Here is a 23,476-nt window from a genome sequence, read left to right as displayed (position 1 = left end):
GGGTGCAGAACCCCAGGGGCTACCTGAGGTCACAGGGGTTTCTTCAGGTCATTTGGGGTTTCTTTTCTTGAGGTCCTTGGAGGCCCTGGTAGGGGTTTCTTTAGGTCATTTGTGGTTTCTTTTCTTGAGGTCATTGGAAGCTCTGGTAGGGGTTTCTTGAGGTCATTTGGGGTTTCTTGGGGTTGCAGTCTCTGGGTGAGGTTATGTCTTGGGTTACAACAGAAGATGAAACTGAAAGTATGAATTCTATCCCCACCTCCATAAGCTGTAAAAACAGGTGGGACAGTGTTCTTTCTCTCTTCCATGACTCATCTCCTGTAACTCTCCAAGGGATATTCCTCTGCAGGTGGCCCCCAAAATCCTCTGGATGACTCATGAATTCCATCATTGAGAGATGCTCTGCCCAGGGGAGGAGCCAAGCAGTCCCACCTGCATATAAGCTGAGCCCTGGGGCACCACGAGCACTTTGCCTGCTGAGTTCCCAGAGAAGAAGAGGTCCAGAATCGCCACGGGACCTTCAGAGGAAGACCAGACCCCTCTGCAGGATCACCACTCCGAGGGAACCACGTCCTGCCTCCAAGAGAACCGCAGCCACCGCTGATCAGACCCCCGGGCTGCCAGGTTGTATTCTGGCTCTGGCAGTCGAAGCTGCTGTTTTCTGCCTCTGCTTTCTTTCTCCTGTTAAATTGTAGTTCTGACTTGGGATCTCCCACTGGTTTGCTTTCAGACTCGTACATATTTTGGTACCCTGTGTGGGGCCAGTCCTGAGAGAAGTCAGAATTACAATTTTGTGTTACAGCAACCTCCTATTCACCATGGTGCTCACCGTGCTTGCACGGGTCTTGCACCTTGCTCTCTGTCTTTTTCCACACATGGAGAGCTACCTGTCTGCTGCAATGCTCCTGTTGAGACCAGGGAATGGTGTGAAAATTGCTTTGTTGGTGTATTATGCCTGTTGCATGATAACCTCTGAGGCAGTGAACATCATTCATAATATACATTCAGTTTTGTTTGCTTGTCCTGGTCTGGGCTGCTACATCTGGGTCCTCTTCAACAATCGCACCCAGCCCCTGGGGGAAAGAGTAGAGAGTGGTTTCTTCCAGCCTTTCAGACCTGACACAGCAGTTTTTGAAAATATTGATCTCTCTCTGGGTGTCAAAGATGGCTTAATCTTCTTGTTAGTTCTGCTTTGTCTCCTCTCTGTAGCCTGCAGCCTCTACACCACGCTTAGCCACAGAGCAGTGCTGCGTGTGCTTCGGCGGCGTCTCGAGGAGGAGGAGAGGACAGAGCCAGCAGGCACCACGTCTGCACAGCCTGCCCCAGAGGGAAGAGGAACCCAAAGCACAGCAACAGGCACCACGTCTGCACAGCCTGCCCCAGAGGGAAAAGGAGCCAAAAGCAGGGAAACAGGCACCACATCTGCACAGCCTGCCCCAGAGGGAAAAGGAACCCAAAGCAGGGAAACAGGCACCACATCTGCACAGCCTGCCCCAGAGGGAAGAGGAACCCAAAGGGCAGTCAGTGCTTCCACACAGACCGTCACCGAGCCAGGACAGCCCGAGCCAGCAGCAGCTGCCCCTGTTCAGAAGAAGAAATCCAAGAGCAAATCCATGCACACAGTGACTGATGAGGAGCTGGCTGGACCCTCACACCCAGCAGAAGAGCCAGAGCCAGGGGTCATCACTCTCTCTGTGTCCCCAGACCTGTGGAGGGAGCTCGCCCCCCAGAGCAACGAGTCCATCCTGGCCTGGCTGCTCCGCCTCTGGGACGCCAGAGCCAGTGACACCCCTGTGGACAGGAGTGAGGCCAGGCAGCTGGGATCCCTGTGCTGGGACGTGGTCTATGCCCAGGGCACCAGGAGAACCCAGGAACCTCTCAGCCTCTGGTGGTGACTGCTGGGGAGTGTGAGTGTGAGTGTGAGGATGCCTTTGTAAAGAAGACCCCCCAGGTGCACCAGGGCAAATGGAGCACAGTGGAACAAGGAGATCATTTTTCCCTAAGAGCCCCAAGGCTGTACAGTGCACGTCGCAGATGTGGTTGAGATTTGCACGCCTCAGACCAGAGAGATCCTCCCGTTAGCTGGAGATGCTGCAGTGGAGGGAAGGAGAGGACAAGGTGGGAGCACTGGTCAGCAGGCTGAGAATTTACAAGGACACTGTCACTGCCCTGTTATACACCCATGTCTTGTCCATGGAAACAAAGCTGCCTGAGCACGTCTGGAGCTTGATTGAAGAAGGCCACCAGAAAGTGAGACAGGAGCTTCAGGAAGGGATTTACCACATCTCACCAGAACCAGCCAGTCTCTGCCTTTAGGAGCAGATGTCCCCCAGCCAGGGAGAGAGGATACACTCCACGAGGTAACCTCTGTTTTTTCTTTCAGGAACATGGGATGGAACCCCCCCTCCTCCTCCTTAGCAGCCTGGGTACCTGAAGTGAGAGGGGGAGCACCTACCAGAGGAAGCTCATCTGTTGTCAGCGCTGCTCCGGGCTCCCGTGGACAGAACTCGGGGCAGTGTGGGAACGGTGACACGACTGCTTCTCTGCAGGGACCTCAGAACACCCCTGAGGAGCATCCCAGCAGCTGCAGTGAGTTCAGCTGAACTCACAACGAGAGGACAAGCACCCCATGGTGGCTGGCCCAGAGGCCCCTGCATCCTCGGCACAGCCCATCTCAGGAATGGGTATTCCCGACACACAAAAGGACGTCGCTGGGCTTCAGGATTGCTGCTCTAGGACAGAAGGCATCAGAGAACGGTGTGCCCTGCCTGGTCTCTGAGATGAGCCCCGTGTTGGACTGCTGAGAGCTGAAGAACGACAGGAACCAATCACCAACAGCAGCAGTGCACCAGCAGCAATTCTTCATCGTCACATAAATCTGCTGTAGAACATCTCAACAAGGGCAAAGTGCTTTTAGTTCACCCCCCCCCTTTCTTGTTTGAAAATCAAACAAAATAAAAACCTAAATCAGACTTGTCCCAGTGTGTCTCTGTGATTCCCATTCCCATGAGCTGATTTGGGAACTGGGGAGCCAAGGGGTGGCCAGCAGGGCTTGTTCACCCTCCAACAGCCCCAGATGGCCAGGGCCTGAGCCCATGGGGTGCCATGGCCTGAGTGAAGTCCTGCCACCACCGAGGGCTGCTGGGCCACACATTCTGGGGTATTTTCAGACTGCTACAGGTCACTTCAGGTCATTTGAGGTCACATTTGGGGTTACTTCAGGTCATAGGAGTCATTTGAGGTCACATTTGGGGTTACTCCAGGTCACAGGGGTCATTTGAGGTCACATTCAGGGTTACTCCAGGTCACAGGGGTCATTTGAGGTCACAGGGGTTACTTGAGGTCATTTGAGAATTTTTTGGTTTTTCAAGGGGTTACTTTAGGTCCTTTGAGACCCTGCTCGGGGTCATTTGAGGTCAAATTCGGGGTTACTTGAGGTCATAGGGGTCGTTTGAGGTCACATTCAGGGTTACTTCAGGTCATAGGGGTCATTTGAGGTCAAATTTGGGGTTACTTCAGATCATAGGGGTCATTTGAGATCACAGGGGTTACTTGAGGTCATTTGAAATTTTTTTGGCTTTTCCAGGGTTACTTTAGGTCATTTGAGGCTCTATTCGGGTTGTTTGAGGTCAAATTCGGGGTTACTTCAGGCCATAGGGGTTGTCTGAGGTCATGACGGGGGTTACTGCAGGTCACAGGGGTCATTTGAGGTCACAGGGGTTACTTGAGGTCATTTGAGAATTTTTTGGTTTTTCTAGGGGTTACTCAAGGTCATTTGAGACCCTGCTCGGGGTCGTTTGAGGTACATTCAGGGTTACTTCAGGTCATAGGGGTCATTTGAGGTCACAGGGGTTACTTGAGGTCATTTGAATATTTAAAAATTTATCTTCTAATTTCACTTTTTTTTTAGAAAACCGTTACTTGAGTTAGCTTGGGATGCCTTGAGCAGGAAGCCCAGTCCCCACAGACGCTGCCTCTGCGCTCTGCTGTCCATACCATCCCCCAGGACTGCAGGACAGCAGCCAGGACAGCTGGACACGGGTGGGCACACCACACTCGGGGCAGGGTCTCCAAAGCCCTGGAGATTTGGACTTCTCAGCTGGAGGAAGAGGATGGGAGACCTGGGCTCTCGGTAGCCATGGGCAAGGAGCTCTGGTGGTTAATGGGCTAACGGGAACTGCCACTGCTTCATTCTCTGCATTTACTCGCCACACCTCTTGCAGGGAGCAGGCATAGAAAAGTCGGGAGGGGCTGTTTCAAATCTTCCTCAAATGCTGTTAAAAAGGGTCGAGGTAGTGATAACTAGGGTTTGCAAAGAGAGAGGTGAGGAGGCACTGAGAGAAGGATGTGTTGAGGGCTGAGGGGATGGGTGTCGCCCTGGTTATCAAGAGTTTTTTAAAGCCTTCTGAGTTTATATTTTTGTAGAGAACTTTTTTACACAACTTTCTGTAAACAACTTATTGTTTTGCATTCCTTCATAGAGGCAGAGAAATTTGATGTACAGGTAGTTTGTCCAGTGTCGTTGGAGAGGTGGCACGTTCACCCTCCAATCCACTGGCACCTTTTGAGAACTATAAAAGATTGGAGTCAGGAAATAAATGAGTCTCTTCATCGTAACCAAGGCTGTGGTGCGTTGTTTTTGCTTGTGTCCTCTGGTGACAGATGGGCACTGACAGCTTTGCAGTGGGTCTGGCTGTCCCTGCTCGCTGCGGGCAGCAGGTTTGGTACCCAACTCCTGAGAGAGACAGGGGGATCTCTGGGGGAAGATATCCCCTTCAAGGGGGGATGTGGGGCAGGCGCACCTTCCTGGTACCTGGGCCAGTGGGGGAAGGAGGAGGGCGGCGTGCAGCCGGCAGTTTGGGATAAAAGGAGGCGGTGCCCTCCCAGACCTCGGCAGAGAAAACTCCCGGTGCACTCTGCCTTTATTCAAATCAAGTCGCAGGACTCCTCCGTCTCCTGCTGAAATAAATAAATAATAATTAAAAAAAATCTCTGGCATTTGTGGCTTTTTTGGACAAGTTTATTTCAAATACACAGCAAGATCTCAGCTGGACACGTTTGTTTCCAAAGTCCTGCAATCACCAAACATCAAAGCACACAAAACCACCAGGCTATTACACCAGAGATTTAACTATTTCATCAGCTCTTTGCAGGCAGCCCACGGAGGCTGAAGGCTCTGCCAGCTGTGCCTGGGGCTGTGGGCACAGAGCACCAGGGCAGCTTCCCCCTGCCCTCCTCCAGGAGAGCAGAGCTGCAGCACACAGCAGCCTGGCACAAGGTTTCAGCCACCCCTGGCCCATGCACAGCAAGTGAGAGCCACAGCCAGGCCTTTCCCTGCCAGAGCAAGGTGCACTCAGGAGTGATTATTCCCACCCTGCTTCCAGGAGCGCCCAGGTGGCTCCTTCCCAAAAAGTCCTGCTGCACTGCTCCTGTTCCTGAGCGTCCTCGCCTCACCTGTCTCATGGAAGGACAGCTCAGCCACCCGGGTAAGCTCCAAGAATGCCCCTGGATGCTCAGGGTCACTGGACACGGGGTCTGGCTGGGTATAACCCAGCAGGAGCCGGAGATTTTCCAGAGCAGGTGCAGCCCTGGGCACGGGGATGTGGCCCAGCTCCTCCATCAGTCCCCTCCAGCCAAACTTCTCCTGTGACCCTCAGAAAACTCATCAACAGCAGCAGCTCAGTCGCAAAGCTCAGCTGCAGGGTTTTCTGCTGAAGGCTTACAGCTTCCTCCTCCTGAGTCAGCTCAGAGCATCTGAACAGGGCAAAGGAAGAGGAAAAACCCCGTGGCCCTTAGCAGGCACAAATGCACCCATTCAGTGCCAAATGCATTCCTTGCACACAGACACAGAACGTCTCCTAACCCTCTGAGTGGGCTTTTCCCCACAGCGTGGGGGTTCCAGTGCTGCTCAGCAGGAGGAGGCAACCCCCAGCTCCCCCTCCCGCAGATCAGCTCCACCTGAGGCAGCTGTTCCTGCGCCACACTCTGAAATGTTGGTGCCACACGCTCTTAAACACGTTCCTGCCAGCCTGCAAGGCTCCAGCACATCACCAGAAATTGCCACCTGTGCCACTCACCCCGCTGGACGTGCCAGCAGCAGCCCAGCCTGGCTCCACCCTTGGAAGCAGGGCTGGGTTCCAAGCCCACACACGAGCACAGGGCTGTCTGAGCTGCTCTTTTGATCCGCTGGGAAAAGAGAGACATGGGGAAAGATGCAGTCATCAGGTGCTAATGGCAGAGAAAAAAAGCTCAGGTTTTCTTTGAAAGTGACGCTAAATGCTCAAATAAAACAGTTTTATATCTTTCTGCTCTTTGAAAATAAAGTTACCAGTGCAAATGGCACACCCAGTTCCAATTTGATTCCTAGATGAGCCCACTGATAGTGGAAGCATTCAGGATCCTCTAATTAATGTTACAGAAAACTGTACTTAATTACTTCTTAAGCACTTACATCTGCATAAAGTTGCATTACGCTGAATACATCATCATTTAAATCCATTACCTACACATAAATATGTATCAGATTTGCATTGCAAATATCTCCATCCTCTGCTTTGTTAATCACAAATGTCATATCTAAATTACTCCAAAATGTGCAATTCTGGCTTACTCACCCAATAGTTCCATATTAAACAAAATATGCATTGTAGGACAAAAATCACAATAAAATAGGAGGTGGAGTTCCTCAGGGTAGTGGAAATTATTACCAAAGTCACCAGAATGACTCCACTGAAATCGGCTGTCACTGACAGCTGCCGTGACAGACTTCCTAAGACAGCAGGAAAAAAAAAACATGGTTTAGTGCTAGAAAAACCTATTTACGACTGTTTTCTTCAATTTCCATCTAGAATTAGTAAGTGCTGATTTGACTGCTTGAGTGATGATCTGGAGACATGAAACCAGTTCTGCGGGGCCTCAAAAATTCCCACTGCAAGATCTGAGCTGGCTGCCTTCAATGCAAATGCCCCTGAGTTAATAGAAGTAATGAATTTCTGTGGAGCACGGCACTGTCTCATCTAAGATCATCTGAAGCCAAGTTAATAAAAGGCCTCTTTAATTAAATGCAGCTTTCCGTGTTCTCTTTCAAATGGAGCAGTCGGATGAACAGGCAGAGACGTCGCTCTCCTCAGCCCAAACAGGCACCACAGCCTTTTCTCAGCACCAGCCACAGCAGAGGGTCAGGCTGAGCCCCGTGCCATGAAACTGCCCCTTAAATGCTGCCACCCACCACCGCTGGCTGAAGAACCAGAAAAACCCTGCTGAACTGGACCTTCCTTGGGCACTGATCGTGGGGTGGAACGCAGACTCCAAGGTTTCCAGCGGGGAACGCTGGAATTGCCAGCTGCAGATGCTGCTGGGTCCTGCAGGATGGCCAGGAAGGAGAAGGCTGCTCTGGCTGCATTCCCAAGGCAGCCTGGCAAGCACGGAGCAGCTGGAGCAACGTCTGGGCTTGGCCTTCTGGGCGTGCTGGGAGCCGTGGGCTGCAGCTCTCTGCTCCCAGGGGCAGGTGGGGACTGCCTGTGCATTCCCTGGCCTGGAAATTGCACTTTGCATGAGCACAGGGCACGGTCTGTGCCGAGCTTCACAGAGGAGGAGGCGCTGCCTGCAGGGCAGGAGGAGCCTCAGAGCATGAGGGGCGGCAAGCAGCAGGGAAGCCAACACCGTCACGGCAAACTCTGGGGAAATGATCAAAAACCTGTTCCATGAGCCACGTTCCGTGCCCTGCAGAGGAGATGAGGAGGATACACCAGCTCCACAAGCATCAGAGAAATCCACGCACAGTCCCAGAGGCCTCTGTGGGGTAGCACAAACATCTCCGTGCCAGGACTGGAAGCTGGAGGCTTCCCTGCTCACCGAGCCGTGCTGCCAGCTCCAGGCTTCTCCCGGAGCACTCCTTAGGGACACTCCACTCCCCAGGGAAATGCCCTGCTCCCTCTGCACCTCAGGGGTCTGGGCAGGGCACTGGGGTACGGCACAGCGGCTCCTTCGCTCCGGCCCAGCGCAGGCTGCTCATCTTCCTCGAGAGCCTCGAGACTGCTGCTGTCCCCACGCCATTCCTCATTCCCGGAGAAATGGGGCCTGTGCTCCAACCAAGCACCCGTGTGAGAACAGCTCCTGCCAGGCGCTAGAGAGCGGGGATCCAAGCCAGCAGTAAACAGCAAAGCAACAAAACTACTCCTCCCTTGCAGCTGGAGGCAAACCAAGGAGTCAATCGGCACGCGCCAAGTAGGAAGATCACAGGACGCCCCTGGATCCCTGGCAGTGTCCAAAGCCAGGCTGGATGGGGCTCGGAGCCAGCTGGGACGGTGGAAGGTGCCCATGGCAGGGGCTGGAATGAGACGATCCTCAAGGTGCCCAGAGCAGCGGGTGGCCGCGGGCAGCAGCTACACGTAGGCATGGACGCCCGGCGCCGGCCGGGCCAGCCGCGGGTGGCCGGGGCCGGTGGCCGCGCCAGCCCCGCACCAGCAGTGGCAGTGCATGGCCCCCGCGGCCAGCAGCAGGGCAGCGCTGCCCCAGCCCACGTACAGGGCAGCGCCCAGCTCCCGCTTCAGCGGCACCGGCACCTCGGGGTCGTAGAAGTCCCGGACGATGCTGCCCCCGGTCCAGGAGACCGGGATCAGCACCAGCGTGCCCGTGAGCAGGAAGGCAGCCCCGGCGGCCAGGACGAAGGTGCTGACGGCCCCGGGGCCCCGCTTGCCGCGCGGGGTGTACGTGACCCCCGCGATGGCGGCGAGGAAGGCCGCGACGGCCAGCGCCGCGGCCAGGCACATGAGGGCCCGGAAGGCCTCCAGCGGCGGCGGCAGCGCCAGCACCGAGTCGTAGAACTTGCACTGCAGCCTGAGGCCCAGCTGGCTGATGCAGTCCATCCACAGCCCCTCCCAGACGGTCTCGAACACCACGATGTTGCCGTCCACGTAGGCCGACACCCTCCACTGGGGCATGGCCGTGGCCGCCAGGGTGCCCACCATGCCCACGCCGCCGAGAATCAGCCCGGCGATGTGCAGCACGCAGCGCGCCATGCCGCCCCTGCTCCGGCTGTGCCCAGGGCTGGCCAAAGTCACCGACTCACAAGCCACGGCCTGCACGACAGGGAGCGTCTCCTCCAGCGGCCTCCTGGCGCAGCAGGCCGGGTTTGCTGGGACAGGCTGGCCCCAGCCGGGACTTCTGACAGGGGGAGATCCACTCCTGACTGCTCCAAGGCCCTGCTATTTATTGGCCTTGAAATCCCCTCCGAGTGCGGCCCGTCAAGCCCGGCAGGTTTTTGCAGCCAATGGCAGCTGGGAGAGGTGGGGCAGGGCTGATTTCACTGCTGCTGGCAGGGTGGTTGAAGTGCTGCTGTAATTAAGCAAGTGGCAGGGATTCAATTAAAGGTGCCTAATTGCAGGGTTAACCATTTCCTAAGTGCAAGATTGCAGCTCTGTTGAAATCCAGTGCAGAAAGCCCGAACTTCCGTCTGCTGAATTGTTTAAAATGGGTCATTACAGTTGTTCTTACAACAACAGCTAAGCTTGAGACTTGAGTGGGGTTTATTTCTGCAGCCCTGGGAAAACAGCTGATTGCTACTTTCCTTTAAATCAAGCCAACAGGTACTTGGTGTAGCCCTTTAACGTAGATTTCTCATTTTGAACAAATACAAAAGCCTAATCAGGATATTAGACAGGTACAGGAAAGTCAAGTATTCCAGCCAACATCAAAGCTTCGCCCTTCCAGCTCCAAAATTCAACAAAGCAAAGAAGTGGCTGAGCTTCACAGCTGCTGCTTCTGAACCCAGGAGAGGAGGCACAAGATGGGAGCCAATCCTCCAGGAGAACCAGAAGGGAAGTGTTGTCACACCAAGAGTCTCAGGGGACACCGGGGGCTGGGGCCGTGCTCTGGTGTGGAAAGGATGTGCAGGCACAGAGCCAGAGTGCCTCCCAGCCTGCCCAGATCCCTGCAAGCCTGGGCAAACCAGGGCAAACCCCTTCCAGAGGCTGCTGTGCCTCGGGCAGTCCAGAACTGCTGCTGCACTCTGGCTTTGGCTGCTTTCTTCTCCTGCCTGAGACAAGGCTGGAGAAGTTGATGTGCTGCTGTTGATGTGTGCTGCTGTCCAGCTCTCTGAACCAGTTAAAAAACACAAGTTTAAAAAATTGGCCCACCAAAGAGGATAAAGGCCCCTAGAAGTGCAGTGGAAGAAAGACTATTCTGGGGTTTTTTTGCTTGTGTGTGTTGGAAATACCAGACCTTGCCTTTGATGGTATTAATTTAATTACAGCTTTAGCTGCCTACACAACATGATCAAAGCCAAAACTAAAGCCATGAAAAGGAAACTGTCCACCCAAACCACCCAGAGCCCAGTTACTTCTTGTAAGGAAGGAAGGAAGTGCCAGATAATGCAAATTATTCCGTATAATGTTACATTTCTACGTGGAAAATGATCCCAAGGGATCTGGGTAATTCAGCTTTGAGTCTACAACCAGGAATCTGGAAAGTAAAAAATGTCCTCAGCTGAGGTGTGAAACACAGAAATAAATGCATCACCAGGTTTGTACTTACAGGGAGAGGAGTTTCACTTCACTCTTCCACAGGCAGAAGAGAAGAACCCTGTGATGCAGGAATTTGAGGCACTTTGCTCCGTGCCACAAAGGAGGAGATGAAGTCAGAAGTCAGAGATGGGTCTGAAAGAAACTCCCTTAGAAGAGCATTGCACACAGACCTGTGCTATTACACTTGAGCACAGCCTCCATCCATCTTGCTGGACTTCCTTTACTTCTGAATTGCCCAAAGTGGTTTTTATTTTCCTTATTTTAACTCCAGAGCCAGAAATCAATTTATGATGGAAAATCTCTCTTAAAACCAGCGTTTAAATGCCTTTTTTTTTTTTTTTTTTTTTTTAAGCAGGAAAACTCTTTGTGCAGCGTTTTCAGGCAGGCAGCTCCTGAAGGTGAGCACAGCTGGAGCACAGACCATGCCTAATGCCCTGAATCCATCCTCCTGGCTGCCTTATCTGTCAGGGCTGCTGGGAAATAATTCTCCCTTGGATGCTCTGGGAGGGTCAGCAGCTGAGGCCATGCGGAAAATCACCAGGGCATGGCTGCAGAGAAGATGAAAACTTCTCAGAGAAATAGGATTAGAGTGCAGCAATACACCCAGGGAGTGCCAAATGGCTGGGTGGGGTTCCTTTTCAGCTGGAGTTGGAGCCTTTGGTGGCTGAGACCCTGGGCAGGGTGTCAGCAGGAGAGGGGGACACCCAGGTGACACTGCTCTGGGTCCCAGGGACACCCAGGTGACACTGCTCTGGGTCCCAGGGACACCCAGGTGACACTGCTCTGGGTCCCAGGGACACCCAGGTGACACTGCTCTGGATCCAGGGGACACCCAGGTGACACTGCTCTGGGTCCCAGGGACACCCAGGTGACACTGCTCTGGGTCCCAGGGACACCCAGGTGACACTGCTCTGGATCCAGGGGACACCCAGGTGACACTGCTCTGGATCCAGGGGACACACAAGTGACACTGCTCTGAGTCCCAGGGACACCCAGGTGACACTGCAGCAGAGGGAAACCTCCAAATGGAATCTGAAGGCAAATTTCAGGAGCTTAAAGGAGCTTTGCAGCTTACAAAAGTTTACAGGAGACAGGCTTGGGATAAAACCCAAAACCACTATGAGTATCTGGGCCCTGGAAAACCTCCTGAACCTCCCCCAAACGCCAGTGAGTCCCTGACTTTGCTAAGCTGAGGAAAAACCATCTTTTGCAGGTAAACCCTGTGTTTGGGCCAGCCTGGAGGGGCTCTTGCAGCCCTGTGCCCCCCCGAGAACTGCAGCTCCATTTGGAGGCTCTCAGAACGAGGGGCTTGGCTGGCTGAGGCATTTCCAGACCCCCCTGAGCAGCACCTCTCTCTCACAGCACAGACCACACAAGTGCTCCCAGACCACGGATTTAGGGTCAGATTTAGGGAGGAATTGAAAGGAAATCCCCGCTGCTCACACACGACTAGACTTGGGAAGCCTCCTCACTGTGCATCATCCCCCTGCTGTGCTATTTGAATGCTTCCCTGCCTCGGGAGGACAGCACCAGTTCTTATGCAAACATGTCCACCCCAAAATCTGCCTTCAAAGAGGAGAGTGGGAGCGCTGAGGGAGCACGTAACCTTTACACCTCACCTCTCCCTGGACCTCTCTCAGATTTACATCTGCTCTTCCCTTCAAATCAGGATGTTCATTTGAATCTCTCCCGGGGGCACCACCTTCTGCTCCCTCTCTGGCTCTTAAAGTGCTGATGCCCCTTGGAAAGGAAAGAAGTGGAGCATCCCCAGCCCACAGGATTAGCAGGCCCTGTCAATGAGCCTCAGTGTTTAATTAGTTATGGGCACCAATAACGTCAACACTGAATTGCCTCCCCTGAAGCAGGACCACTTCCTCTTTGAATAAGCTCTCTACCTTTCATTTCAGAGTGCTTCTCATACACATGCACCTGGAGAGGAGGCAAGAGGCTCTAATCCAGTGCAAGCGTGCAGCCACAATGCCCAGAGCTCATTCTGTGCTCGCAGCAGCAGCAGCAGCACAGAGGTTGGCTGTGCTGCAGCCTAATGAGCTGAGCTGGAGGCTCAGGAGCGCTCCTGGAGCAGGCAGGTGTGGAGACCTGTCAAAGGCACACTGCAAATCACTTCTTACCTGGCTTCCAGTGATCTCCAGCTCCCCAGAGCCTGGCAGGGGCAGCCCAGCAGGCTGGGGCTCCGTGGGCTCCCTGCATCCCTGCCCTGGGCAGGGGGCTGCACCTGGGCCCTGCTCTGCCAGCAATCCCTGCTGGAAGGGCACAGGGAGCTGTGAGCCTTTGTTAGGAACACTCCTGAGTGGCACCAGGTCCTTCCTGCCCGTGGCTCTCCCTCCCCAGGGTCTCCTGCTGGGTTCACCACGCTGTTTTCAGCTCCTTGCAGGGCTGTCCGATGAAAGCACACCCTGCCCCCATGGCTCCATGCTTCCTGGGGTATTTGCACTGACTGCTGCAATGAGCCTGCTGGTGAGAGAAAAGGTGGTCCTGACTCTGTTTTTACTCCAGGAGAAAATGGCCTGAAGCCAACAGAGGCCCTTTTATTTGTGCTACCTTTAATACTGCTGCCTGCTCCTCTGGTCTGTCTGTAATGCTAAAAGGTGACCTCCTCCCCCCTCTCTTCAAGCATTTAGGGGTGAGAGGAGCACCTGCTGTGCTTGGAGAGGGATTTCCCCAGCTCACCTGCGGCACTCCAGCTCCAGCTTTGAGACCCCTGAGTGACACTGGGATTGTAAGAACTCAGGGTTCTTCTCGGTCACCTCCTGCAGCACGCCTGGAATCCCCAGCCTGACAGAGCTGCCAGGCTCTGGGTGCTGCCATGGATGGAGCCTGGCTGCTGGACACCGAGGGGCCTGCCTGGAGAGCAATGAAACCCTGCAGTCATACTTGATTAAACACTCCTGAAATGTAAACTTTAAAGGGATTTAGAGATTTTAGAGGAGCTAAGATTTTAGTTAGAGAGATAAGCCTTACTAGAGTTAATTAAAATAAATGAGTAGGCCTCGATGAAGTTAAGAGTTTGTAGTTAACTAAAAATTGATTGCTTGTCAACACAATGTTTAGTTAGCTGGGTTTATGATGAAGAATATAGAAACTGACAAACAACTTTTAGCAACATAAGACAATCGTGGGCCTCCTCTGTTCTGAAACCAATTGAAGACAGGGAATGGGAGTTCTACCAAGGTTCATTTGTCATATTTGCATTGAAAAGGTAGAAAGGTCAGAATGAGGAAGACTTCATTTACTTCCTCATTTTGGGACCCCTCCCCATGGAAGGGACCACCGACCCATTTCAAGGAACAAACTACGCATGCTTAACAGCTTTTGGAATGATTAGCATACGAAGCAGGAATGGGATGGACCAAGATGATGAATATGTATTTGTGTTTTGGGTATTCAATTCTGGTGTGGATAAAAGGACTCTGTAATCATTGGAAAGGTGTGGTGTGTATTTGGGAGCTGTCCCGCACGCTGCCCGGCGCTGCAATGAACATACACTTTCTAACTTTAAACTCTTAGAGAGTTTTTGTCCGTCACAGCTGGATATCAGTACTAGATCAATATCCATATTTCTTTAATGAATCACTCCTCCGAGTGTTTCACGCACTAAACCGCTGCAGGCTTTTACGAGGAATTCGTCACCTCCCCGCCTGCACACAGGGAGCAGGACAAGCTGGCAGAAACAGGAGCTGCCAGAAAACTGCTGTCTGACTGCTGCTTACAGACAGCACCTGCAAGTGGCTCTGGGGGCTTCTGATGGCACTGAGCTCTTGGAAATGCAGCCAGTTCCCAGGGCAGCACTGCTGGCTTTGGTGAGTGCCAGCAGCTGGGTGGAGCATGGGGCAGCTGCTCTATTTGTGTGCTTTCATGGGTGCAATAAAACTGGAAGAGAAGGTAGATTGTGGCAGTGATGGCCTGAAGATAGTGAGAGGCAAGGTTTGTAGAAAGAGGTGACAGCTTTTGTTTTACCTGATGCTCTTAGAAACAGGGTTTTAGGCTCAGACTCCCAAGGTCGCTTTTGGAGCTCAGCATTGTAATACACCCCTGAACTAGAGCTCCCCAGTAGCCAAGCAGAGCTGGGAACACAGCTCAAGTAGGTCTAAAACCATGAGGAAAAGGGGTTTTTTTTTCATCTTTCCTAGTAAGGATTTGGACACTTCCCTGTCCAGTCCAGTCCCCCTCTCCCAAGCCTGAATGTAATTACACTGTTCATTGCCACCTCCAAAATAAACCCCCACAAAGTGAGCTCCAGCACTGCTACCCCAGCCCGTGCTCCCTGTGCCACCCCAAAGCCCAGCTGGGCACGGGGCAGGGTCAGTGCCACCCCAGACCCCAGCTCAGAGACCAGAGCAGGAGGGTTTTGCAGGAGGCAAGGAATTTTCCTCTGAGGACCCATCCCCAGCGCCATGAGCGCTCCAAGGATGCCAAGGATGTGTCCCTGGCCTGCCAGGGCACAAACATGTGCCACCACATTCCTGAGGGCACCCAGCTCCTCCTCAGGGACAAGCCAGGGCTGTTCCTAGCCAGGCAAAATGGGAATTCCCCTGGCCCTGGCCCAGCAGCAGCTGCTTCATCCCCGGTGTGAAATGCACAGGGACAGCACTTCAGGAGGAGGAGGAATGTCTAATAGCTGTTTATCCCAAAGATGTGCTGGAAGTGAGGGAAGGGAAAGGAAAGAAGATGGCAAACAGCCTGATGTGTGCAGCCTGACTTTAAACCAAGGATTTTTTTCCTCAGGAAAGCTGGTGCTGTTGTGTTGGAGAGCAGCAGGGCTCACATGGCAGGCAGAAGGTGGAATTGAAGGATCATTAGGATGAGAGGAGCTGCATTTCTGCTCAAGGCCATTGCCAATGAGGTGAGAGTGCCTGGAGCAGCCAGGAGAACAGCTCTCTGATCCTGATCACGTTATTCTTCATTAATTACACTGGACACCTTAGGGATGCACACGTGGATGAGGCTTAACAATTCCTCGGGAAGTAAATGGAAAGCAAAAATAAAATTCAGCGTGGACGTGGCAAAAAATATGTTCAGGTTTTGTTTGGTGCCACTTTCTAGAAAATAAAAGTTGATAAAATCCAATCCATTTGGGCCTTATTAAAGCACCTGGCACGGCAGTGGGAAGGAGCAGAGACACCAGGGGGATGGCAGAGAGGAACAAGAATGTGAAGCACAGGCAGAACCCACGAGCAGTGAAACAACAAAAGGCGGTACTGGGCAGAGAACCATCACATTCCTGTTTCCAGACACTGATTTCTGCTGCTGTTGGAGCCAAGGATTGCCCTGGGGTCTCATCCTCCTCCCCTCAGGAATCCAACAACCAAGCAGGGAGTGCAGCCAGGAAATCCACTTTAGACCCCCCTGTGGGGGATGTGCTGTGCCTGGCTGAGCCCCACAGCCCTGGAAATGGAGTGCAGGGCATCCCACACGCCCAGGGAAGGGCTCTCCTGCCTCAGAACCATTTACCTGGGCTCTGGTCACCTGGGGAAGCGTGCTCCGAGGGCTCTGCAGCGGGGAGGCTTCCCTGGCATGCTCTGGGCAGCTTCCCCTGGAATTCTCTGGGCAGCTTCCCTGGAATTCTCTGTTCAACTTCCCTGGAATTCTCCGTGCAGCTTCCCTGGGATGCTCTGGGCAGCTTCCCCTGGAATTCTCTGTGCAGCTTCCCTGGCATGCTCTGGGCAGCTTCCCTGGGATGCTCTGGGCAGCTTCCCTGGAATTCTCCGTGCAGCTTCCCTGGGATGCTCTGGGCAGCTTCCCCTGGAATTCTCTGTGCAGCTTCCCTGGCATGCTCTGGGCAGCTTCCCTGGGATGCTCTGGGCAGCTTCCCTGGAATTCTCCGTGCAGCTTCCCTGGAATTCTCTGTGCAGTTTCCCCTGGAATTCTCTGGGCAGCTTCCCTGGGATTCTCCATGCAGCTTCCCTGGGATGCTCTGGGCAGCTTTCCTGGAATTCTCTGGGCAGCTTCCCTGGAATTCTCTGTTCAGCTGTCCCCTGGAATTCTCTGTTCAGCTTCCCTGGAATTCTCCGTGCAGCTTCCCTGGAATTCTCTGTTCATCTTCCCTGGAATTCTCTGTGCAGCTTCCCTGGAATTCTCTGTTCAGCTTCCCCCTGGAATTCTCTGGGCAGCTTCCCCCTGGGATGCTCTGCGTGGGTTTGGGGCAACAAAGCTGAAAAGGGAGAGGAGAAGCAGCCGAAAGGAACGTGAGGGGGTAAATGAGTTTGGGGATGAATGTAAGGAGGGTGACAGAGAGGAGAGGAAAGGCCTTGAGCAGGAGAGGCTCCAGAAGTCAGGGCTTAGCAGGGAAAGCTTTCTGGGAAGGGAATGACGGAGCAGCCTCAGCTGCAGCGAGCAGATTTAGTTGAAGCTTCCTGCAAACCCTTTCCAAAGGAAATGGCTCCTGAGGGCTGGGATGGATTTCCAAGGACGCTGCAGAGCAGCCAGCTCCGGGGGTCTCGCTGCAGGAGCAGCTCTCAGGAGCAGCTGTGGTGGATTTATCCACGGATAACGTGGACGCTCTGGAATGGGAACTCTTGGGGTGCTCTAGAGGGAGCTTCACCCACCTGAGCCAAGCGGAGCATTTTTCTCCTCTGACCTCAGGGTGTGCATCCCTGTGCACACTTCCAGGTGCCCTGGAAAGGCTCCACTTCCCTGGGCTGCCAGTGCCCCTTGGTTTCAGCCCTGGAGGCAGCACTGCTATTCCCCACATCGTCCCTCTTGTCCCTAAGAGGGCAGAAAAGGCTTTCACATCACAAACCTCCAATGAAATATTCCAAACAGTCAAACTCCAGAACAGGAATGTTGTGCTCCATTAGACACCACAAATTGAATTATGCTCCCACTTCGGTCAAAGGCAAAATTCCATTGATTTCTGTGGGTCTGGAGTTACACTTTATTAATTGGTTGCAAAATTCTATTAAAATATTGCTGCTATTGATTGGTTTGGGTCATTCAATTTAAATCAATTTGTCTGGAATTACTCATTTTTTATTAGGCTTTGTGTCTTTACACGATCTTAATGGGAATGTTATAATTCAGCCTGTTTTAATGGGAACTGTGAGCAAACACTGTGGCTGTTTATGTTCCTCATGCCTATAAACTATGCTGCTGTGAGTGGGTCTCAGCAAAAATCTTGGGCTCATCTCACAAAAGATCCCTGTATAAAAAAAGACTTAAAATAATAAGAAATAAAATTTAGATATACACCACAAGAGTCCTGTTATAAAATAATAATAAATAAAATTTAGGTATACACCACAAGAGTCCTGTGGCAAGCAACCAGCCCAGTGTCTGTGGTCTGTGCAATGCTGGAAAAGAAATGCTGTGAGCCACGAGTGTGCTGCCTCTGAAAGAAGGTTGTGATGAGTTTGACCTAAATGGGCTACAAAGGAAATATTAACTTTCCCTGAAAGGAGGATAGTTAGGGTGTGCACAGAGAGCTGTGTTTATTCCCTGAAATAAGGGGTATTTTTTTCATGTATTTCAGCTTACCTGCCTCTGCTGGATAAACTCTGCAGGCAACCCTCCATTAAGCCTACAGTAAATCAATCCCTTAGTGAATGCTTTTCTTTTAAACCATTATTATCTTGTCTTTATTCACTGTTATCCCTTCTTTCCCAGGCAGAAAAAAAAAAAAAAACCCTCAGCTGCTTAACTCCTCTCTTCATTGCAGCAGGCCAGAATTTCATACCGTGGTGTCATCTCAAGCCCTTTATTACTGCTTGTCATACAAAATGCACCCCAAAGCAAAAGCAGAGCCTCAAAAACTATTCCAAAGTACTCTCAAAATAACCCAAAATACTACCAAAATAACCCAAAGTACCACCAAAATAACCCAAGGTACTCTCAAAATAACCCATTACTCTCAAAACAAACCAAGTTATTCTCAAAATAACCCAAGTTACTCTCAAAATAATGCAAGTTACTACCAAAATAACCCATTATTCTCAAAATAAACCAAGTTATCCTCAAAATAAGCCAAGTTAATCTCAAAATAACCCAAGGCACTACCAAAATAACACAAGTTACTGCCAAAATAACCCAAGGTACTCTCAAAATAAGCCAAGTTAATCTCAAAATAACCCAAGGCACTGCCAAAATAACACAAGCACTGCCAAAATAACACAAGCACTGCCAAAATAACACAAGCACTGCCTAAATAACACAATTCACTGCCAAAATAACACAACCACTGCCAAAATAACACAATTCACTACCAAAATAACACAAGCATTGCCAAAACAACACAAGCACTGCCAAAACAACACAAGCACTGCCAAAACAACACAAGCACTGCCTAAATAACACAAGCACTGCCTAAATAACATTACTCAGAGCCCACTGGGGTGGCTGAGCCCCCAGCCACAGCAGAGAGCAGCAAGAGGCCAAGGCAGGTTCTCATTGCTCTTTTCTGGAAGAGCTGGAAGCAGCCAGAGCCACTTGGGATAAATGTCCCTTCTGAGACAGATGCTCTGCTTTGGAGTAATTATTTTAAAAATAGTACTAAAAAGCCTGCCCTTGACTGTGGCTGTGCTCATGCTGAGGGATGGGAAACCCTGGGGTGCACTGAAATCAGGAATATTCCACCTCAGCTCAGTGGCAAAGTCCAGGGCAGGGCAGAGCCAGCCCCCTGCCACGGGGCCTCTGCTCCCAAACCCCCTTTTGTTCTGGTGCTCTGGGGACAGCAGTGCAGAGCCAGGATCCAGGGACAAAGCAAACCTGCAGGATCCAGAGGAAGTGACCCCAAACCTGAAACAGTTCTGCAGGGGACAAGCAAAGCTGCAGAGCACCGTGTAAGGGGGAGAAAGGAAACCCAAATCTGCCAATACCTGTGTGTATATATATATATATATATATATATATATATATATATACACACACACCTCTAGACATTCCTTTTGCTGCACATGGAGCTGTGGGAACAGGCAGGGTTCCAGAGACACCCATGTGCTCAAAGGATTGCACGTTCAGCTCCTCAGGATGGGATTTAAGCCACGTAACAAATAGTTTTCCTCTGCAGAAATCAGCAATTTGCCTGTCACGGGAGTGCAGTGGGAAGCATCAGTGCCCCAAGAGTTGAGAGAGCTATACCTGCACAAATACTTCAGAAAAACACCACTTCTATTTAGGAAAACAAAGCAAAACCCCTTTAGATTTATGGCAAGAAGGTGAACTGCCCATTGAAGAGTACTTATCTCTCTTTTTTTTTCTTTCCTGGAAAATGCCAGGTGAAGATATTTGTGAAAACCAGAACAACAGAAACCATGGGTAAAAATCTAAGAAAAAAAAAAAACCCAGACAGACAGAGAACAGAGAACAGAAAAGGACATTTTCAGCACAAGGAAAAAGGAATTCCCTTTTTCACCCAGGAGTAGATCCTTTTTACAAATTCTTATAGCTATGAATGCATGCATGAAATATTGAGCCTAATCTCTGAGTGTGCCCTAGCATGGGAAATAAAAACCCAGGCATAAACTTTTGTGGCAGAATTGAACTCCATGTGTTGAGAGAAAACCTAATTTGTTACACGGTAAAAGAACAATTCAGGCTATAAGTAGCTAGATATTGAAACACAAGCCTGCTGCTATTCAGCTGAACTTTCTTGCCTCCAGCTGTCCCCATGCCATTTCTATCTGCCCAAAAGCAGAAAGCAAATGCACAAGTGCTACATGTGCCAGCTGGCTGGCGTGTCAGGGCCAGGGAAGGGATAAAAGTCCCATTTGCAGGGAAGATCTTATGCTCCCCAGGAGTGTTTGAGTGTGTAAAACCATGGTCAGGAGGGGAGGCAGAGATCCCACAGATCTCTCCACATTGGGTTTGTCTTTCGTAGCCTCTGGCTTACCCAAGGTCTGCAGCTGGCTGCTGCCCATAAAAACGTGGAAAATGGGAAGGCAGGGGACCTCTCCCTCTGCTTCTGGCCCTTGGAGCCCTGATTTGTCCTCCTGGCCTTTCTGCTGCTCTGCCTGCTGCAGTCGCTGCTGGGACTTCAGGAAATCTGAGTGGGGAACGTTTCCTGGATAACCAGATTCCTGGAACCACGGAAGAATTCCGGTCAGAAGGAGCCCCTGAGCATCACCTCGCCCACCCCACGCTGGAAGCTGCTCCCTGCAAAATCACGAGGCTGAGGACCCAGTCCAGGTCCATTTCCAGCATCAAAAATGTCCCCAGGGGGGAACAGGGCGGGGGTTAAATCCTGCTCCCCCAAGGAGGGCTTTGAGGAGAGTCTGGAAATGCACAGCATTTCCCTGCTGGCATGGTTCTGGCAGGGTCAGCACAGGAAAAATGGAATTACCACTGCACGGCTCTGCAGCCCCTGGAGCAGCAAAGGAAAAGCTCCCAGCCTGAGCAGAACAAACAAACACTTCAAAAATCCATCAGCAGCTAAACACAAACGGGGCACGAGCAGCAGGGCTGCTTTCTCTCTGAGGCTGACGGAGTTCTCATTTCCAGGACACGGAAAATAATTAGCTGAGCAAATATAATTTAACCACGTCACTGATTAATTTACAAAAGCGTTAAGCTTCCACATAAATTCATGGTAAGATTGTGTCTGCATCAAGGATTCAGTATTTGTGCATTCTTGGAAGGATTAAATTTAAGTGCCTTATCTTGCTCAAAACCATTTTTGGAAGGAAATGTGGGGAAATCTTATTTAATGTTATGAATTGCATCTGCTTGTTTATAATTAAGCCACAGGAAAGGGGCGAGTCAGGAATCTCATTAGTTGTTCTTCTCTGTACTCAGACGTGTCATTTCATCATGGGCAAATATCAAAAATGCCTGTGAGCAGCTAATCATAGCTCACTGTCAGCCACGGGATCCTACTGCTGTGGTAGAAAACAAATATGTCAGGCATAATTTCACCTTTCCTTTGTTTTCCCCATTCCCACTGTGTCAAGGAATTAATACCCCTGAAGTCAGTTTCTAACTTTGCTGCACGCCCTGTGTGTTTTCTGTACCTGTTTGTTTTCCTTTTCCAACTTTTCTGCACGCCCTGTGTGTTTTCTGTACCTGTTTGTTTTCCTTTTCCAACTTTTCTGCACGCCCCGTGTGTTTTCCTGCTCGGAGCTCCCAGCTCTGCCCTCCTCCCCTTCCTCCTCTCCGGAGAGGGTGAGAGCTGCAGGCACTTTCATTCTGTGTATTTGGACCTCAAATGTCCTAAAAATATGGGCCTAAAACACTTTCCAGGCTTGGAACAGGGACACAGCTCCAAAATAGGATTTCTGTAGTGGCTGAAGAGCTTCAGGGGCTGCAACTCCCTGAAGTCTCTGGCTCAGAGAGAGCTGAAACCTCGGATGGATGTGAATATTTGATTAAAAGTTTGATGTGATTGAAAGTTTCCCATCTCTGGACAAAACCTATCATTTGTGGCCCTTCTGCTCCAACCTTCTGGAGGTTACACCAGCACATTCCATTTCATTTTCATTTTCTTTTCTTTTTTGTGGGCAGCATTCCTGACATTCTGGCTGGGAAGGGCTGCCCATCCTGACAGCCCAGGTGCCTCAGTGACTGCAGGGCCATCTCTCAGGTGGGCAGTGGAGCCAAACTTCACATTTACCTGCTTGCCTGAGAGCTCAGCAGGGAAAATCCGGGAAGAATCCGGGCAGAGAATGGAGGGAGAACCCCTGAGCCCAGGTGAGAGCCCACCTGCAGAGCTGCCCCAGCCCTGGGGACACAGCAGCAGCACCTGGAGCTGCTGCAGAGAGCCCAGAGGAGGCTCCAGAGCTGCTCCAGGGCTGGAGCCAGGCTGGCAGAGCTGGGGGTGCTCACCTGGGGAGGAGAAGGCTCCAGGGAGAGCTCAGAGGGCTAAAGGGGCCTGAAGGGGCTCCAGAGAGCTGCAGAGGGACTGGGGACAAGGCCTGGAGGGACAGGACCCCGGGAATGGCTCCCAGTGCACAAAGGTAGATTTTTTAGGGATGCTAAGGAAGGAATCCCCCCTGTGGGGTGGTGTGGCAGAGAGGGTGTTCTTACCTGTCCAGGAGAAAGCTTCCCCTGGCCCCAGGTGTGGATCCCTCCCTGCTGGAGGGCACAGCAGCCGCAGGGCAGTGCAGGTGGGATCACTCCCTGACAGGAGGGAGCTCTGCTGGTACCTGAGAGCCTCCCTCAGCCCCCAGATGAGAACACACCTGCAGCAGGGACCCGAGCGAGCCCCGATCGAAGCAAAGACCAGAGCCTGGCAGGGCTCACACGCTGCTCCAGCTGTCCTGGCATCCCACTGAGCCTCCCGAGCCCAGGGAAACACGGAACATCCCGGCTGGAAGGGCCCACAAGGATCACTGGGTGCTGCACAGACACCCCCACAGCCCCACCCTGTCCCCAGGAGCGGCGTCTCACAGGAAACAACAAATGAGTTATCCCACAAGTAACAGCCCTCTGCCCTGAAATGCTCCTCAAGCACTACAGCTCTTTGCTGTGGAGTGCCAACAACAAGGTCACTTCTTCTGGCAATGCCAACAAATCCCGCTGCAATTATTTAAATAACTGCCGCCCCTACAAGCACCTTCCTCGGCAGATCTAAAAAAAAAAAAAAAAAAAAATCCCTTTGGGTCAAATGCCTTGGGCAAAATCAATAGTGTTGGCTTCTATCATGAAACTAAAGATTAAATGGGAAACAGGTTCACACCCAGGGCAACTCTCATCTGTCTTGGTTTTGCATTTCTACATGTATGTAATAAAAGATTTTATTGTATTCTAGAAAACATGCATATAGATAGATAATATATAAATTTATAAAAGTGTTTCTGTATATTTATACATTGTGTATATAATATATATAATCTATAATATAGATAATACATTATATATAATATATACTATAATATATAAGATACAATATATAATATATCGTATACTTATATAGTATGTTATTATATCTTTTATATAATTATATATAATATATATTAAATAAACAAATAAATACATAAATATTTATTTATTTATTCCAGGGGATAAGGAAC

At 51.3% G+C, this 23,476-nt stretch overlaps 2 protein-coding genes across 2 annotated transcripts; one reads left to right on the top strand and one right to left on the bottom strand.

The window, feature by feature from the left end:
- Positions 1-489: 489 nt before the first annotated feature.
- Positions 490-2,444, top strand: LOC128784080 (uncharacterized). The gene is made up of 2 exons (XM_053935358.1): positions 490-2,115; positions 2,381-2,444. Exon 1 carries the CDS (start codon positions 816-818, stop codon positions 1,890-1,892), a length of 1,077 nt encoding a protein of 358 aa, XP_053791333.1. The 5' UTR covers positions 490-815; the 3' UTR covers positions 1,893-2,115; positions 2,381-2,444.
- A 2,571-nt stretch (positions 2,445-5,015) lies between these two features.
- Positions 5,016-10,810, bottom strand: LOC128784769 (claudin-8-like). The gene has a single exon (XM_053936648.1). It carries the CDS (start codon positions 9,015-9,017, stop codon positions 8,382-8,384), a length of 636 nt encoding a protein of 211 aa, XP_053792623.1. The 5' UTR covers positions 9,018-10,810; the 3' UTR covers positions 5,016-8,381.
- Between the last annotated feature and the right edge of the window lie 12,666 nt (positions 10,811-23,476).

The sequence above is a fragment of the Vidua chalybeata genome, chromosome 2 (genome assembly GCF_026979565.1).
Source record: "Vidua chalybeata isolate OUT-0048 chromosome 2, bVidCha1 merged haplotype, whole genome shotgun sequence".
NCBI classification, from domain to species: domain Eukaryota; kingdom Metazoa; phylum Chordata; class Aves; order Passeriformes; family Viduidae; genus Vidua; species Vidua chalybeata.
This window is presented reverse-complemented; position numbering and strand designations above follow the sequence as displayed.

Bases quoted from the DNA above. Each gene is read 5' to 3' on its own strand.
- LOC128784080 (XM_053935358.1), top strand. From the start codon at position 816: ATGGTGCTCACCGTGCTTGCACGGGTCTTGCACCTTGCTCTCTGTCTT.
- LOC128784769 (XM_053936648.1), bottom strand. From the start codon at position 9,017: ATGGCGCGCTGCGTGCTGCACATCGCCGGGCTGATTCTCGGCGGCGTG.